This window comes from Ricinus communis, chromosome 10 (assembly GCF_019578655.1).
Source record: "Ricinus communis isolate WT05 ecotype wild-type chromosome 10, ASM1957865v1, whole genome shotgun sequence".
Classification (NCBI taxonomy): domain Eukaryota; kingdom Viridiplantae; phylum Streptophyta; class Magnoliopsida; order Malpighiales; family Euphorbiaceae; genus Ricinus; species Ricinus communis.
In genome coordinates, this window is record NC_063265.1 from 7,168,095 (window position 1) to 7,181,601 (window position 13,507).

The 13,507-nt window shown below is 27.0% G+C and overlaps 1 protein-coding gene across 1 annotated transcript; it reads left to right on the plus strand.

Annotated features, from left to right (window-relative positions):
* Positions 1-5,381: 5,381 nt before the first annotated feature.
* LOC8269358 lies at positions 5,382-6,903 on the plus strand. Its single transcript, XM_002531270.4, has 4 exons — positions 5,382-5,537; positions 5,845-5,970; positions 6,086-6,259; positions 6,670-6,903. The coding sequence occupies exons 1-4, from the start codon at positions 5,460-5,462 to the stop codon at positions 6,754-6,756; spliced, it is 465 nt and encodes a 154-aa protein (XP_002531316.3). The 5' UTR covers positions 5,382-5,459; the 3' UTR covers positions 6,757-6,903.
* Positions 6,904-13,507: the final 6,604 nt, after the last annotated feature.

Here is a 13,507-nt window from a genome sequence, read left to right on the forward strand (position 1 = left end):
CTATTAGACCTCCACTAAATAGGAAAACAGATTAAGCTTGGGAAGATTGTTGGTAACTTAATAATTCATTGGGGTGGTCTATCTAATACAAAATTGGGGGAATAAAAGGGGAATTATAGTGATGAAGACTCATGAGGCAGTAGACACCTAAAAAGCCTGAACAGAGAGGAGGAGAAATTGGAAGTAGCGCAAGAGACAAGGCAGGGGCAGCTTCTGTATATTTGTGGATTTATTGTTTTATTGCGATGATTAATGGCCATACACATGTGAATTGGTTGTGTTTTTTTTTTTTTTTTTGTATGAGAATGACATGTAAATCTCTTCCTCAATTGACTTCATTGACTCTTAGCATATACATATACATATATATATAGTTGAATGATTTTATGTGTACTCCTGTAATTTATACATAACAGAGTCAGAGTCTTGTACTCGACAATACATCTATTCTATGCTCCAATAATAATTGCATTTTATACAGCAGTGATTATGGAATTTGGAAATTCTGAATTGTATTAAAAAATCAAAACTAAAAAGATATAAAATAAAAATATATAGTATTTATTTTGACTTTTCTTTCATTCTGAGTTGTATTGAAATTATCTTGTAATACAATTTTAAATTTCATTAGCTATTTATACAGAAAACTGTTTCAAACTGTGATGTATCGCGAAATAAAACTAATTTTTATATGTAGAGATGAATATGATAAAATTAAAATCTACACTTAGAATCTATAGTTTCAGATTTTTTAAATTTGAGCCAACAAACTTATAATTTTATTAGACTAAAATTACTTAATTTAGTAATCTTTTACGTTTGGGTTATAAGTTTGAATCTAATTGATTACTGATGCCATGCTCATTTTTCATTCTACTATGTGTATTACATGTTTTTATAACTTTATTGTATCATTGACATCTTGGGGTTTTTGTTGCATAGCTTTGAGGTGTTTCTAGATTATTGAAAAGGGTAAGCCTTACGGCTTGGGTGAGCCTTAGGGTTTTTATTCCATCAAATTTATTATTGATGGAATTATCTAAATCTATTAATATCTTTCATTAAATTATAAATAATTAATTTTCAATTCTAATTTGTCTTAAAATAATATTTTCTATTTTACTTTTTAATTAATTTTTTTATGTTTTTTATTAGAGAAAAATGCAGTTGTTAAATTATTCTATATTTTCTATAATAAAAAAATAGTATGATTTAAGAGATTGTTGGAATGTTTTTATTTATAATCTTACACATAAAATTAAAAATTTAAAAAGTGAATAACCATAAATCTAAATTACCATATTAAAATAAAACTTAAAAATTTAAAACTGTTTAATGAGGCTGACAGAAAGTAAAAGCGAATCATTGAGGGAGAGGAGAGCCTAGGATTAGAAAGACTTTTATTTTGCAAACACCTTCTTAATGGCTCATTGACCTTCCTTCCGCAGCCCACCAAAAGAAACTGATAATATTATGAAGATGTTGATTTAGGGAGAGCGAAGCTCGAGTTCAAGGTAAAATATTCCTTTTCTTTTGATATCAAAAGTTTGTACTTTTAGTTTTAATTTTTAATTTCTTTTTGGATAGTGTATCAGCTAGAATAAGAATATGTTTCTAGAATTTGCTACATGTGTATTATACAAGACATATTAATTTAAGTTATATATGCATAAAATATTAATTTAAGTCATAATTAATTTATTTATTCAGTAATATGATGTGTAACATGGTAAATTTTAAAAATTAGTTAAAAAGTCATTCAAAATTAAATAATTAGATTTAATTAAAATATAAGATATTTTATATAGAAACATAAATAAACTGAGGCTAAATGAGAATCCAGTGTAAAGGTATATTTTATTAAATTTTTGTTGATAGTTAATTGATATTTTCTTAATTGAGATATAATATTATTAATCTTAAATATGAAATACATATAGGGCAATGCTCCGAGTCATAGCATTAAAAGTTCGAGAAATAGAAACAAAGGAAACTGAAATAAATTCATGAACTACATTAAATTAAGAAAATATTTTCAATATTATATAAAATGTAATATTATAATTTCAACAAGACATATTAATCACATATCTAATATGAAATAAATATTAAATTCCTATTTATATAATAAATATATGGTATTATGTATGGTTTTAATTTTATAAAAAAAAGAATAAAAAATATTTACTTCAATTGTTTTCTAAAAAATTAAATTAGTATTTTTAAGAGATAAAAGATAACCTAATTTCTTATATTTTTTGTAAAATATTCACATTAGATTACTACAAATTAAAATTATACTAAATAAAAAATAAATTTAGTCTATTTATTTTAGAAAATAAAAGTGATCGGTTAAAAACTTCAATTTAAAATTGTCTTGAACTGAAATTGTTAATATGCTATTAACTAGTTGCTTTTAAAAAAATTAATTAAACATTTAACATACACATAAGATTTTGATATATTTATACACTTGAAAGTAAAATTTATAATTTAAGAAAATTATAATTTAATAAAATTTTAAATATTAAATTTTTTATTTAATATTTGATTTAATAAATGAAATAACGGCAATTAATTTTTTATAATACTGTAAATAAAATTAAAAAAAATAAAAGTATAATATAATATATATCTTTTTAAAATATATAATAATATATATTACTATTATTATAAAAAAAGTATACTTTTAAAGATAAAATTTTAAAAAGTTAATAATTTATCAGAATATATATTAAAGTTGTTGTCCGTCGAAGAACCAAGAAAGAGAATAATTAGGCCTCGAGTTCACGCCCATACTTTTGGAAGAAGAGAAGAGAAGAGAGGGTGAGGTGGAGATAGGGAGGCAGAGGCATGCACGTGTAAGGAGAGAAGACGTAAAGAGATAGATATTTTGGGCAAGTATTATTATTTTATTTTAAATTCTTTGCAACCTAAAACAAGGGAACGAAATCTGCTCGTGATCGGAGAAATGGAAGATATTACAGAATGAGGCATCGAAAGCATCAAACCTAACAAAAAAAAAGAAAATATTAAAATTAAAAGCAGCGTCAAACAAATGTTTAGCTGTCAATCCCTCCAAACATTTCTCACGGGAGAATTAAAATCTTATCTTTTTCTTATCTCTTTTTATTATTATTTCCTTTTATTATCTCACTGTTTCCCCTCTTCAATTTCTTTCTCTCGCCGTCATCCATTTGTCTCTCTCCAATGGAAATGCCCCCACAATATTCTTCCCCAATCGGTTTTAGCTTTAGATACTAAAATTACCATCACCAACTGTAGAAAAATTTCCAGAACCATCCTCAGTTTTAATTATACCATGTGTTTCAATCTATTTTAGCTACTTCCACACAAACTACTTGAGAAGAAGCCCCTTGTATAGTACATTAGTTGTATATAACTTCTTATAATATAAAGTTTTCGTCCTTTTTCTTTCCTTGGGTTAATGTGTGGAGTTAGCAAGATTACAAAGAGTGATGTAATGGAATTTGTTTGTGTAATAGATATGGAATCGCACATCACAGAAAAATCAATTTTCATTGATCAAATGATGGCTAATATTGGTAGCCAAGAAAAAGTTGCAATATTCTTGTTGGTGATGGTCTATTTTTCTTAAAACTATTAAATTAAAAAAAGAAAGGCAGTAGTTGTTAGAACTGGATTATGCCGTAAGCCAATTGTATTCGGTTGGTTCTTTCAATGCATGTTTTCTTTTCTTAAGGATTGAGAGTTTTAATGTCATTCCTCAACATATTCTAAACTCTTAACGTCAGTCTTGATTATTCATCCTAGAGGCAGATTAAAAAACACATTTGTAAACTTTAAGATTTCTTTTGAAAAAAGGAAAACAATAGTGGGCGTCTTCATTATGTTTTAATTAGATTTCAAATGTATCTCTTCAAAGTAAAACCTTATACATTCTAAGATGCATATTAACTGTCGCCAAAATTTTGTTCATATCCCTTTCAATATTTTACTTTGACTCCTTTTTACTTAAAAGAAAAAAGCATTTTGTTTCTCATTTATTGGAAAATTATACAGTGAAATTATTGTACATATTTCATAATTATAACTTAAAGAAAATATATCAAGATTTTTATCGTAGAATTTGGTGTCAGTTTTTATGTATATATGAAGTTTGGGTTAAGTTAAAATTGAACACTTATAAAGTAAAGTTATTTGATACTTTTATTAATTAGTACATTAACTATTATTTATACAAAATTATTATAAATATAATATTAACTCGATCTCCTATTTTCTAAAAGAAAATTATGCTATTTTTTAAAATAAAATATCATTGTAAAATTAGAAAACAAGTCATTTACTGCTTAAAAGTAATTTATAGTAAACCGCCAAAGTATATTTCATTTATAATATTTTTAGGATAAATGTTTAACTGTCTAATCAGAAAAATTAGTAATTAATTTATTATCAAAAATATGTATTTTTAATAAATCAATAATGAGAAACATTATTTTAATTTAATTTAATTTAATTTTTTATTTTGGTTAAAATATTTGCAAACTTAGATTAAAAATTTAATATAATTAGATTCAGGAAAATAATTAGAGATTTTTAAAAATTTAATTTGCTTCATCTATATTTTAATTTTATTTTTATTTTATTAAAAATAATAATTGTAAACATAATAAGATGTTTATGATGTAAAGCATATGATTTTTCATTATGCTTTGATGTGTAATATTAGCATTTTATTATTATTAACTTATTAATCAGCATTAGATATAGTGTTTAGATTATTTAATGACGTATTAGAGTCTCGTACAAGACACACATATATATAGAGTAAAATATCTTTATAGCCATATATTTAGAACTAAATAAAATATAAAGAGATTATAATTCAATTTTAGTTTGAGTATTGTAATATTTTCTTGAGTTAATAATTAATTATGTTATGTAAAATAATATCAAGCAAAGATAAAATATTAATATATTTTTATATTATATAAATAAAATAAATAAAATAAAATAATATAGTAAAATAAAACATAGTATAATATATATATATATATATATATATATATATATATATTAAAAATATATATAAATATTACTATATAAAAATATATTTTAAAATAAAACTTAAAAAATTTATAATTTATTATAATATAAAAATTATATTTATTTATAACTGATCCAAACTAGACTGAAATTTTTTATGACCTTGTAAATTCATTCATTTATAGAATTTTATTATAGAGAAGTTTATATATATATATATATATAAGAAGTTACAGTGGTAAATGAATTACAAGATGTGGGGAACGGGGTACTCATGCAGGAAAGGGACAAGCAAATGACATAGGCGGGAGAGAGAGAGAGGTAAGCATCCAATCCTCTATAAAACCATGTATTTCTCTTGCGCTGAAAAATATTAAGGGCAAAGAAAGCCAAGTTAGGAGAACAACAAGGCAGAAAGAACATCATAAATGTCTTCTCGAAGACAAAAGAAGGCAGCTTTATATGATAAGCTGCAATTGCTTCGAGATGTTACCAACTCCACTGCTGTAAATACCCTAAAACAACTCATCTTCTTGCTTTTCTTTATCATCTTTTCATTCTATCATCAAATAACGAAATCTAGGTTGCAACTGCGCAGGAATTTAATTTATGCCCTTTTTCTTTTCTTTGTCATAATTCCATCTATGATATGTAGAACTTGCAAAAGGAATTTGTTATCTGCTATATGTTAAAATCAAAACTGCCATGATCATGAATATCAGAAAGTAGCTCATGATGAATGTTTTCGTACTTTCTTGGGTTGTTTATAATTCATTTGGAATCTTTGTTTCAAAATTCTTGTGTTTTTGGCAGGTGAATAAAACCTCAATCATAGTAGATTCATCTAAATATATAGAAGAGTTGAAGGAAAAAGTAGAAAGGCTGAATCTAGAGATGGGAACTTCACAAGTAGCTACTGCCCAAAATCAATTGCCTATGGTAAACTATACTATATTGGCCGATTTTATTTTATCTTCTTCCGTCTTTTCTATTTCTTCTCTTTCTCAATTGGAATTAGTATGGGTGAGTGTTCTTGTTCTTTTATATATTTCAGCAGGTCAGAGTACAAACCCTAGAAAAAGGTTTCCTTATTAGTGTTTTCTCAGAAAATAATTGCCCCGGTTTGCTTGTCTCCATATTGCAAGCTTTTGAGGAACTAGGCCTTGATGTTCTTGATGCTAGGGTTTCCTGTGAAGACAACTTTGAACTGGAAGCAGTTGGAGGAGAAGTAAGAATTTGCTTTTCTTCTATAATTTCTGTTATTGTCAATAGTACTGATATTAATTAATAAAAAAGTTATTTAAACTTGATTAGCAAAAAAAAAAGAAAGGATAAGTAATTGAGAAAAGGATTGCATTTTTCATTGCAAATAACAAATACATGTAAATGGATATGTTTTAATTCATTAGCAACAAGATTCACTCTTAGTTAGAAATAAACGAATAGGTAAAATAACATGTGAAATTCACAAACGTGTAACATAAAAGTTTTGAAGTTTCGATAGCTGTCTGTTGATACTGTCTAAATAGAGGGGACAACATTGGATAGATGCAATGATTATTATGGAACTGATACGATTCAATTTGCATTCTCTCTTACATTAAGATAAGAGCCAAACCTTTATGATTAATTTTGCAGTACCAAGGGGATGCTGATAGTATAGATGCTCAAATGGTGAAACAGGCAGTGGTGCGAGCTATCACGGACTGGAGTGAAAGTAATTAGTGAGAATAATCTAAATTAAAATTTTCTCTATTTACATTCCATTCAAGTTAATGGGTATGCTTAAGGGCACTTAACGTGCGAAGCTATGATGAAATACTGTTCTTCTATTGCATTGCGAAATTTAAGCAGCTACTAGCCTTTGATCTCTCTCTCTTTTTCTATATATATATATATATATATATATATAATGTATGTATATATGTTATCATTATTACAATAGTTTGATCTCCAACTATTCACGTTGGGTTGTTTTCCACTTAGGAAACATTGTTTTGCCAAGTCTACATATGATGACAAAAAAAGCCAGCAAAGTGTTGCTACAAACTGGTTTATTGTCTTGTGCGCTAGCAGTTTATTCTACGTATATGACATTCCCTTTAAAAAATCAGTTTAAAGAGGTTTGCAACTTAATGAAACGGGCCATATTAGATATTCAGCAAGAAGTCTGAGAGAAGATATAGATCAAATGTAAAGCTCAGTCTGGTATAATACTTTGATTTATCACTTCTTTTGTGACTATAACTTATATTAAAAATACTGAAACTGGAACATCATTTGATATCTTTAAATTAATTTTATGCATATTTTATATTAAGAATTTGAATATATAAAAAAATTCTAGTGTCATTTGTCTTATTTATTAAAGTTTCATTACAGGGATACCGCTCCAATATCGTTATAAAGGATGTGTTAATAATATTAAAATATTTTTAAATGCTCCAGGCATTTAAGTTGACTGGTTATTTTGAATATTTTTGTTGGAAAATAATCTTTCTGCCAATATACAGAGAAGGGAAGGTCATGACGGCCAACTTTTTCCTCTGCACTTACTATATAAGGAGCCTCATGCATTAGATTTCCACCCCTACATTATATATATATATATATATATATATATATATATATATATATCGGAAATCTTATATTTGGTTCCTTATTATAATTGCTTAACTATGTGAATTCCCTTCGCATTGAATTTTTACTATCTTGCTGCATTTTGCAAGCCTATACACTACTTTGATCATTCCTCACATTTTTGGCAACTCCATGACACTTCTGTCATTTTTTAACTTGGTTATAAAGGAAAATTTTTACCACTCCAATATTTGGATGAGTAACTAAGTGCTTTATGCTTAGTTGAAAATAGAATTACATATATTTTTTTAATGTTACTATTATTCTATTTATATGTCTTGCATTTAAAAGTATAATACAAATAGTGGAAGTTACTAAGAAAAATCTGTTAGTAAATGAATGAGAAGCTTCGGGAGGAGAATAAATGTGACAGGCTGAGAGATGAATTAGCAGCGGTATCAAAATATAACTACTTTGGAGCACAATTAGCAGTACCACTCATCAAAGCATATTAATTTGTTCATAGTCAGTGCTGAAATGGCAGGATAATAATGACTGTATATTACTTTTGACATGTGTGAATTAGTGATTATATTAAAAAGTATAAGAAAAATAACCAAAAGAAAAGAAAGTTATGTTTACTGTTAAACGGAATCATTACCTCTCTAGTTCCAGAAAGTATCTATATTTTGTTGAAACCATTTCGTGTTTAAACCGGGATGGCTACTCCCATTAGGCAGATGGGATAATCTTACTTTATCATCCAAGATTTGATTCATATGAATAATATGAAATAATTATGGCAGTGATCATCTAATTATATATTTAGTTTTAATTTATTCATTTTATTTTATAAAAATTATTTAATTTTAATTTGAGCTATAAAGTCATCATCTAATTTCAATTTCTTTCATAAAAATCATCTATTTTAATTAGGATATGTAATGGTCACTTTAATATAGCTCTCAATTTGTTTTATCTCTCTATCAATATCAAATAATATTTTATCTTTACTTTTGTACTCATATAATTTTCTTCATTTTTATTATGTTTCGCTTTACTTAATACTTTCATTTAAAACTGTTTTTTTTTTTTTTTACTGCTGCTATCTAGAATATCTCTCTCATTACATATGTCAATAGATCTCCCAAAAAGTGAATCACCTTATGAGAAACTAGTTAATAGTATCCATATGTCAGATGCGAGTGATTCACTTTTTTAAAAGACCATTAATTAACATAGATATTGAGAAACATTCTAAATATACAATCCAAAATTAAAATTAAATAATCAAATTAAAATTAAATGCATAATTGAACAACCACCGGTACAATTATCTAAGTAATACGAATATAGGGAAAAGTACAAGAACCCACTTGGTGATAATTCTAAGTATGTATTTATTTTTATGACAAATAAAAGGCTGACGTTTAAGCCCGTTTGAAACTATAAGTATACTCTCAAAATATCGCTATAAATTGCCTGTGGCTCGTCTCTCTCTCATATCTGGATTAAGTAGGTTCTATTGGCGAATAAATTATTCTAGTCATCTTTTAGTTTGGTGAAATCTAATACACCCAAAGGCTAAAAAAGTCAAATACCTAAACATTCACTTATTGTTTCATTACTGAAAACAATTCTAGAGCAAGCTTTTCTTTTTCTTTCGAATAGAAGAATTGCAATTTAAATAATTTGAACAATCCTATGAACGTCAAGTGTTAAATGCCCTAAAGTAATTTTCTCAACATTATTTATTTACTTGATTCTTTACTTGAGAGTGAAATTAGCACTATTCTCTTTGAGGCAAATGAGTTTGGTATAGGGTTTTTTGGTCTTTTCAGTGGGCTCGAAGTTAGGGTTTAAAGCTAGGGCTTTTTTTGTATATAATGTTAGCTTTGAAGCTCATATTGAACCAATGGTTTGGGTTCCAAAAACTGGTTGGCTTGTTGGGCACTGAAACTGGTTTGGTTGGGTTTCAAAATGGATTTGGATTTGAAAACACGTTTGGGACTGAGTAGGGGTGGGTAATGAAAACTGGTTAATAGTAACTGATGTAAAGGAATTGATATACTTATATTGAATTTGGTAGAATATGTAAAATTTGTAAATTTGTTAAAATGTGATTGTTTGTATGTGAAGTGTTTGTATGATTGTTGAAAATTATGTCCAGTTAGTGAATGCTGAGATACACTATGTTGAAAAATTATTAAAGAAAACACTTAAAAATATTTTGAATTGTTATTATTCAAAATATTGTAAGTAATTATAAATTATTTATCTCATTTATTTATAATCAAAATAATAATAATAGTGCATGAATACATAATTATTTGGTATAGAATAAAAAGTAACTTAGGAGTAAAATATTACCCTATAGCCAAATTATTTAATGAAAAAATAACAAAATAAGTATGGGTGTTTTTTTTTATATTAAATTTAAGTTATTTTTTATTTTATTGTGTTAAAAATAATATTTATGTTATTGATTTTAGAGTATTAATAAAAAAAATTCTTATATAATTAAAGCATTGCAGTCTTGAGCTATCAAAGACTCAGCAGTTATCTTTGATAAAAATGAGTCTACAACCACAGCCCATTAAGAGTACCCAAACTGAGATTTGATTTCTTACTGAATACCAAGTTCGAAGTCCACCCAAAAAAAAGAGGATACATATGAAATGAACTTCGCATGGTAATTATTAAATTTCCAAAAGATGCCCAAGCTCTTTCATCCGTAAAAATATGTAATAAAAAAATATAAACTCATTTAAAATTGAATATTTTTTTAATTTCTTTCTTATAGAAAAATATTTAATTTTAATACAAACAATAATGAGTATGTATATTTGAAGTTACTGATGTGTCTTTTGGACCATTTCGACAATAATAAAATAACCAGCTTTTATATATATATATATATATATCTTAAACATTTCTTTGTTAATTCATTCTTTAGTGTTTAACAAATTTTAGGTAGATTTACAATTTATAAAAGTGAATTTTAAAGAATGGAGGTGTAAAAATTCGAGACCTCAACTTTTGATACTAAGTGTTTGGCCACCAGACTAAAGTTCAGTAGACTTAGCAATTCAATTAGTACTAACTAATACTACTGATTACTGAAAAGCTACTTTCGTTACACTCACTTCTTCTACTATACATACTGAAATCACTTGGGAGAGTTAAATAACTTCATGAGCCTCCTCTTCAAGCTAAAGCATAAAAGGTTCTCTACGGGTAATTTATCTTGAAAAGAGGTAACACAGAGTGAGACAATCAACTAACTCGAACTGGCGGAAAATCTATATAAATATAATTTCTAGAACTCTGGGTGAAAATTATCCCCATCGAGATATCAGATACAGAAGATTTGAAGGAGAAGTGAAAAGCTGCAGGAGTTACAAGTTCAAAAATCAGTTACTGGATTGTCGTTAGACGTTGTCGGACAAATGGTTTATAGTGGTTATAGTCTAGGCAACCATGGCCCTTAAAGCCCAAGATCTTATATAAAATAGTCAGTAACCCTAAAGCCCAATCAACTATTATCTTTGGTCTTCAGTGAGGAAAGAAGCCCATGTTTGCAAAACCTTATTGGTTTATTTAGGAAAATATCTATATATATTTTTTATTTATTTTATTTTTCTGTATTAAAATATAGAAAAGTTTCCTATTTACTTATTCTAAGAGTATCTATCTTAGTTTTTCTAGTGGATGCTCATTTATATTAGATATTGAAAGGACCGATTTTAATTATTTCTAAAGATTGTAAAATTAAAAAAGAACATTATAGTAAAACATGTTGCACAAATTTTAGTAAATAGTGTAAAACTATAAATAAAATACTATAACACGATAAATAGTCAACAACACCTATTTAAATTAATGAGATAGTGAAAAATCAACTGCTTAGTTTCAGCTGTATGATGAAGCTATATGTAAAATGTATGATGAATTCTTTTTAAAGAAAATGTAGGATGAAAATTTATAATATTGTGAAACTCATCGCTATCTCATAAGAACATTGAGATCATAGCATGCTATTTGAAAGTGCCGCTTTCTCTGTAGTGTCATCATATAGCTGTCTGCCTAAAAGTATCTGATTTTTTTATTTCTCATTGGACTCACCAGAAGCGTTCGACTTTTTTTATTTCTCATACAAGACAAAACTTTTTATGATAATGGTAATGTTACAATGTGTAATTTAAAATTATGCACTAATTTTTGAGGAATTTATACGATGTACTTTTTTTATAATATTTATTTTTATATTATATTTTTTGAATTTCTTTTTCTGCTAATACTTTTTTTTACTCTCAAATTTTTTATTTTTGCTTTCGAACGTGATTTTGAGATTTATAATCGGATTTGAACATTTCATCAGCCACATTGCTTTAGTGTTGTGTTCTTTTCTTATATTGTTGTATTTACTATTGTTCAGCACGAGCAAGTAGCATTGAAATCTTTTTCTCTATCTTCCGGAAATCACTAAATGCTCTTCTTTTGAAGTGGGAGCACGTGGCAATTGTGACTACTTAAAAAGTGAGCATGAGCTTTTTTCCCCTTTCTTTTACTATTATTTTTAATTTAATATCTAATATTATTTGAGATTATTTAGAGCGTGTCATGCATGTTTTTTGCGAATAATAGAATATAACTTTAAAAAATTTAATATAATTATATAGTCAAGACTTTTTAATATTTAATAATAGATATTTTTATTAAATATTATCTTTTTTGTTATTGGTTTGATAAAGATATAATATGTATTTAATTACACTCATTTAGAAACATGCATTGCTTCATTTTTTTTAGATAAATAAATCCTTAAAAATTAAAATTTTCATATCTTATTTTAATTTTTTCTACAAAAATTATTGTATAAATATTAAATATCCGAAAATCCCAACCATCTATATCATAAACGAAACTAATGATATTTGTGCATACCACATAATGCAAAATAATCACATTTTTCAGAATATCAGCTCGCCAATATAAAAGCAAGTCATGAAGATAAAGTTAAAACTTGATTCTAACATATCCTTGATAATTATGAAGAAAGGCAGGTCTCAAGCCATCGCCAACCATTCTGATTTAAGCAGTACTTACTTCTCTGGGCCCCTCGTCAGTCGGCCCCAATAAAGCCAATGTTTTAGCAATTCTTATGGCCTACTTTTGGTCCCAACTAATACTATTACTACTATTTAAATTGAAAGCAATACCAACCCCACGACCCAATTAATGGACCCAGAGAAAATAGCATCAAAATGAGTTCACACGTCCCCAAGTCAAAAAAGGGGAGAAACGTGCAAGAAGGTTTCCTCTGAAAAAAGAGGGATTCGAATCTAATTAAGGTGTCTATATCCAACTGAGTTTTTCTTAAGGGAGAGACGTACGTGCAAGAAGTTTCCCTCTATAGACCTTTTTTTTTTTTTTAATGTTTTTGAAACGCTTTGATACGGATGTTTCTCTTTTAGGTGCAATACAACTATTACCACACCCCTTTAGACTTCTCCATGTCATAACATATATCAATACTCATTCAATGCCATAGTGGGTTGGGGTTCACACTCCAAATTAAGACTTGGTATCAAAAGTTCAGTTAGTTAAGCAGCCATGAAATAGCTGAAAAAGTAGCACTCTCTGTAATGTTGTTTTCCTGATGAAATGAAAATCTAACTTTGGAAAAAGAAAAGTAGCACTATAAAGGAGGGTAGTTTCCTATAGGAGAATGGCCAAGTTGAAGCGTTCTTCGACAATAAAGTTCCATAAGGTCTACCTTTAGTGTTTAATTTGGCAATATACAAATTGGTTTCTTTTTTAATTTCTATATCTAAGGTTTTAGATATGAAGAAATTCTTTTGAAATTGATTTTGAAATTTGAACCGTTAAATTG

Excerpts from the sequence above, each read along its gene's own strand:
- LOC8269358 (XM_002531270.4), top strand. The coding sequence starts at position 5,460 with ATGTCTTCTCGAAGACAAAAGAAGGCAGCTTTATATGATAAGCTGCAA. Across the intron at positions 5,971-6,085 it reads CCCAAAATCAATTGCCTATG|CAGGTCAGAGTACAAACCCT; the intron begins GTAAACTATACT and ends TATATATTTCAG. Across the intron at positions 6,260-6,669 it reads TGGAAGCAGTTGGAGGAGAA|TACCAAGGGGATGCTGATAG; the intron begins GTAAGAATTTGC and ends TTAATTTTGCAG.